This window comes from Trypanosoma theileri (genome assembly GCF_002087225.1).
Source record: "Trypanosoma theileri isolate Edinburgh chromosome Unknown TM35_Tth_55_V1, whole genome shotgun sequence".
NCBI classification, from domain to species: Eukaryota; Euglenozoa; class Kinetoplastea; order Trypanosomatida; family Trypanosomatidae; genus Trypanosoma; species Trypanosoma theileri.
The window spans coordinates 25,278-30,807 of NW_021639897.1; the positions used below are offsets into that span (position 1 = coordinate 25,278).

Below are 5,530 nucleotides of genomic sequence, written 5' to 3' on the forward strand. Positions count from 1 at the left end.
ACAACACTTCCTCCTGAACTCACAAACAACAAGAAGGGTGATGCAGACAGCAGCAGCAGTATCAGCAGTTCTGTGTGGGTGCGTGTACCACTACTGATTGTGGTTACACTAGCCTGTATTCTTGTGTGCTGATTGTAGTGGTGGTGGTGGTGACTCAGGTTATCCTTTGTTTTGTTTTCTTTTCTTTTCTCTTGCATACATCCCTACAGTCTAACTAATCTTCCACATGTTGGGCTTTTTTTCTTTTTGTTTCTTAATGTTAGTGTGTTTTGGGTGTTTGTGTTATCTGTGTTTGTTTATCCTATAATTATTATTATTGCTACTGCTCCATTGTGTGTGTGTGTGTGTTCTTGGAGACTCTCTCTCTCTGTGTGTGCCTGGGCTTGCACTGTGATGATGATGAACTGTTTTTTGCAGTGAGAGGGAAAATGAAATAATAATAACTGATGAATTTATATTTATAATTGCGTATATACACACATATAGACTTACACCCATAGTTGGTATATTTCTGTGTGTTTACTGGGTAAAGTGGGCTAATGGTTAATATCTGTTTCTTTGCTTGATGATTTTGCTGGGTCTCTGAGCTTTTTTTGAGATATTTGTGAGTGTGGGCTTTTTTTTTTCTTTTTACTCTTACTAAGGTTATTGCGCTGTATTGCATTCTTTAACTGGTAGGTTTTACTCTCACGATGTGAGTTTCCATAGTGGTAATCGATTTGTGTATCATAACATCTTTCATACTTCAGTTATTTTTTTTTTACTTTTTGATTGTTTTCTTTTTAGATCAGTGTTTTTACGTGAAACAAACCCCTTGTCTATCTCATGATGATGATAATGCGCCGTGTGATGTGTGTGTTGGCCGTTGTGCTGTGCTGCGCCTGCGGGTATACCATGGCGGCTGCTGCTGCTGTTGATAATGACAGTCCCAGTGGCCGTGGTGTATCCCGTGGGGCTGTGGAGGTGTCGTGCGGGGCCGGCGGTGCGCTGCGTGTACGCCCCGCTGCTGCGAGCGAGTGGCTCACATGCGGTGCGGGCAGCCGTGTGTCTGCATGTGGGAAGTACGCAGACCTCTGCCGCCAGCGTACCGCAAGAGCAGCAGCAAGAACAACAACAACAAGGACAGCAATCCTTGCTTTTACTCCTGATGACGCTGATAAGCCACGGGCGATGGAGAATGAAAAGCCATGGGAATGGGGAGATTTTCTTATAAAAAGAAGCAATGATTATTATTGTGAGAAGTACCCTAAATCTTCTATTGATGGTATAAGTTGTGAGGAAAGGAACAAAACTTTGTCGGTTAATGCTCCTCCTCAAAGACAAGATTTGGAAACTAGGGTGCAGGAGACAGCACCTAATTCTGCTGATCATGTTGCGTCTGGTTCACTTGAAAGAAGAGATGCATTGATGAAAGGAGAAGGTCAATTACCAGGATCTGATCCAGAAAGAGCAACTGCAGAAGTCTCCAACGTAGGAAGTACAACACAGGCCTCTCCAGAGTCAGAGCAATCTCTAAAAACTCCACCATCGAATAGACCTGTCAAAGATGCTGTTACTACTCAAGTTCCTCAAACCTCAGGAAACGCTGTAACTGAAGAGGGTCCATCGGCAAATGATAGTGGTACAGTGAGTGACTCTAATCCTACCGAGGAACGATCTCCTGAAGGTTCAGTTTCCATAGAAGGTTTACAGGGGAATGGCAATGCTGATTCAATTTCCACTGCTCCGCCAAACACCGAGAACACTAACACTGAAGCGCCAAATACAAACACGACCACTGTATCTCCCGCAGAGAGCAGCATTGCTTCCACTGTTCAGAAGAACAAGGTCAATGCTGACAGCAGTATCAGTCCTGTGTGGATGCGCACTGCAGCACCGCTGCTGATTGTGACTGTGTTGTTCTCCGTTACCGTGTACTGAACAGTGGGACTCATCTGAGGACAAATAATAATAATGGTTAAACTACCATAATCATAATTGCATACATCCCCCATGGGTGAATAAATTAATAATCTGTTTACCAGCTTTCTCTTATTAATTGGAATTTCTTTTATTTTTACTTTTATGTGTGTGTGTTTCCTTTTTCTAATAATTCCATTACTTGCTTTTCCCGTTGTGTGTTTGCAGAAACCTGGGCTGTTCTGCTCACTGGCGGTATACCTCTTTTGCTAGTACACACAGATGTGTGTGTGCAGTAATTTAATACATAAACTAGGGCCGTGGGGTATTGTGTGTGTTTGGCTCTCTCTTATTTGGGTATTGTAGGGTCATTTCTTTTCTTTTTCTTTTCCTATTAATGGATACATATTATCATACAAGCGGAATATTCTTTTTTCTTGCTTACTGTGTAGTTGCTGCTTCTCTCTCTCTCTTTTCCACTGTGAGTATTGGTGTATGTTTCTTTGTTTCTATGATAATTCTTTCTCTGCCTTCTTCTTTCTCGTTTCAGTCTATTGAAGTAAACAACAACAATGACAAAGGCTGTAATGGTGAGGTGCTATCTGCTCTGTTTATTAACTCTTGCACTGTGTTGTGCTTGTGGGTTAGTATGGGCTGATAGTCCTACAACTTCTGATGCCCTTATTAAATCTTCTACGGGTGGTGTTCTTTCTTTTGTTCGTCGTGCTATTCCTGCGGAGGAACAAAATTGGCTTGTGTGGGATTCAGATAACGAACATCATGATGGTGAGAAAGATGAGGATAGAAGGGATGAGAAGGGAGACCAAGGGACTGAAAACCATGCAAAATTGCATACTTAGAGTTCATCAAGTGGCGCTGAATCCAGTAAGTCTGGAAAACAAGGTAAAGAGCTGCAGGTAAAAGCTAAAGGTACGTTGCAACAAGGGAGATCAGAACATTCTACTGGTTTAGAAAATGTACAGACAGAAATAAAAATTGAGCACGGTTCACTTAAAGTAACAGAAAACACAGACCCCTTAAGCAATCCAGCGGTAAAGCAACCTGATGAATCTTCTCTTGTTCCGCAAACATCACATCTACAACCAACTCAGCCTGCTCTTCCACCATCTCCTGCTACTGATAGAGAGCCCCCAGGTAATGCTGTAGATAGACCATCAGCTCCGAGCGGACAGAACCCAGCAACACATAGTAGTGACTCCAACAATCGAGATGATGACGCTGCTTCTTCTTCTGAACCTTCTACTACTGGTGCTGCTCTTCCTTCTACTACATCTACTACCTCTATTACACCTACTGAAGGGAGAGAGACTGCGCCTGCAGGTGACAGTCAAACTGGAGACAGTGCACCAAGAGAAAGTGGAGCAATACAACCATCTTCTACAAGCAGTTCAACCAAAGAGAGTGCAGCTGATTCTGAGAATGCAAACACTGGGAGCGACAGTACACCTGAAGGGGGTGAATCAACAAGTAACCCCGCTAATGAAGAATCAACCACCACCACCACCACAACAACAACAACAACACCAACACATCCTCCTGAACTCACAAACAACAAGAAGGGTGATGCAGACAGCAGCAGCAGTATCAGCAGTTCTGTGTGGGTGCGTGCATCACTACTGATTGTGGTTACACTGGCCTGTATTCTTGTGTGCTGATTGTGTAATGGTGTGGTGGGGGTATGACTCAGGTCATCCTTTGTTTTCTTTTTCTTTTTTGCATATAACCCTACAGTCTAACTAATCTTCCACCTATTGGGATTATTCTTCTTTTTATGTTTCTTAATGTTAATGTGTTTTGTGTGTGTTTATCCTATAATTATTATTATTGCTACTCCATTGTGTGTGTGTGTTCTTGGAGACTTTCTCTCTGTGTGCACCTGGGCTTGCACTGTGATGATGATGATGAACTGTTTTTTGCAGTGGGAAAAATGAAATAATAATAACAGATGAATTTATATTTATAATTGCGTAGATACATATATATAGACTTACACCCATAGTTGGTGTATTTCTTGTGTTTACTGTGTAAATTAGGCTAATGGTTAATTTCTTTTTTGTTTGCTTGTGGTTTGCTAGGTCGTAGTATGTGCTTTGCCCTGGACCGTTTTGGTGGTTTGCTTTGTGCAGAGAAAAGAAAAAAATAGTAATAAATATAATTGGTATTCTTAATTGCTTTAATAGACCAGCATACCCAGAGATTTGTGCTATTTTTGAGCAGTTGATGCTCTTCTTTTTTTTTGTTTTTTTATACATTTTTTTTTTGCGTTGGCGCTGTGTTCTTTTTCCTGCGTTATTGTGTGTTGGAGTGTTTTGTGGGGAGAAAGAATAATAAGGAATTCATTTATATATATATATATGTATATTCATAATTTTGCACTTGCTTCGACCAGAAAAGAGATTGTTATGTATTTCTGTGCTGTCTACTTCTTATGGTTGTACTCTTTAATTTCTTTTTTTTTTGAGGGTAAATTGGGATTATCTGTTTGTTATTGGGTACTGTGTTTGTTGTTCCCTTTATTTGGGCTCTATATGAGTCATGGTTCTGGATCTCTGTTTGGTATGTGTTGATGTTATTGTTTTTCTTTTTTTTGTTCTGAGTATGCTTATATATTTGTTCTAGAATACTGTGATTCGTTTCGTTGGTGTTTGTTTTCTCTTCTTTTTATTTGCTCATGGTAGTGATCCCAGATAATAATAACAACAACGCTTATGATACCAATGCGCCACGTGCTCTGTGTGTTGGTTCTCTCATTCTGTTGTGTCTGCGGATGTGTGGGAGCTGATGCAGAAGGAGAGACTGATGGAGTTGGCGGTGATACTGTTTTACAGATCCGGGAAAGTGGTACTCATTCAGAAGATAGGGAGGGAGCAGCAACTGAAGACTGTGATGGACAGGAACCTGTGAAGGAATCCTGCAAACATAATACGAAGACGCTGGGGCCTAACAATGAGAGAAAAGAACGACAAGACACTGATGACAGTAGAGTTGCACACACAAGAACAGAGGAAAATGGTCACGGTACTACACATTCGCTTGAAGGTTCTCCACAGAGCCAATCCCAACCACAACCTCATTCTCCTGAATCTGCACAAGGTGTCCTTTGTTCCACTAATTCTGCTGGTAATACTGATCCTAATTGTCGTGTTCAAACGACAGCAGAATCGTCTTCTCCATCACCATCTGAAAGACGTCCTGAAGGTGAACAGGAGCCTTCAGGTGCTGGTGCGAAAGGTATTACCAATAAAGAAGGTGCAGATGGTGCTTCTCAGGCTTCTGGAGCTAAACCTGATACATCCGCTCCTGAGAGTGATGGTGAAGTGTCTGTAAGTAAAGGTCAACCTGAAAGCAACAGCAACAGTGCAGATGGAAATGGCACCACAGAAACCTCTTCTCCAAACAGTTCAAACACAGGGAGTACCAGTAATTCTGATACTGCAAATAATGATAATGGAACTTCACCTGATGGGAGTGAGTCAACAAGTAACCCAACTACTGCTGGAAATACAGATACAACGACGACGACGACGACCACCACAACAACACTTCCTCCTGAACTCACAAACAGCAAGAAGGGTGATGCAGACAGCAGCAGCAGTATCAGCAGTTCTGT

At 41.8% G+C, this 5,530-nt stretch overlaps 3 protein-coding genes across 3 annotated transcripts; all 3 read left to right on the forward strand.

The window, feature by feature from the left end:
• Positions 1-825: 825 nt before the first annotated feature.
• Positions 826-1,920, forward strand: TM35_000551130 (uncharacterized protein; the record flags this gene model as incomplete). The annotated part of the gene is made up of 1 exon (XM_029030778.1): positions 826-1,920. One exon carries the CDS (start codon positions 826-828, stop codon positions 1,918-1,920), a length of 1,095 nt encoding a protein of 364 aa, XP_028877910.1.
• A 1,209-nt stretch (positions 1,921-3,129) lies between these two features.
• Positions 3,130-3,540, forward strand: TM35_000551140 (uncharacterized protein; the record flags this gene model as incomplete). Its single annotated transcript, XM_029030779.1, has 1 exon — positions 3,130-3,540. The coding sequence occupies one exon, from the start codon at positions 3,130-3,132 to the stop codon at positions 3,538-3,540; it is 411 nt and encodes a 136-aa protein (XP_028877911.1).
• Positions 3,541-4,628: 1,088 nt separating this feature from the next.
• TM35_000551150 (uncharacterized protein) lies at positions 4,629-5,528 on the forward strand (the record flags this gene model as incomplete). Its single annotated transcript, XM_029030780.1, has 1 exon — positions 4,629-5,528. A coding segment is annotated over one exon (900 nt), but the record flags the coding sequence as incomplete, so codon positions are not given.
• Between the last annotated feature and the right edge of the window lie 2 nt (positions 5,529-5,530).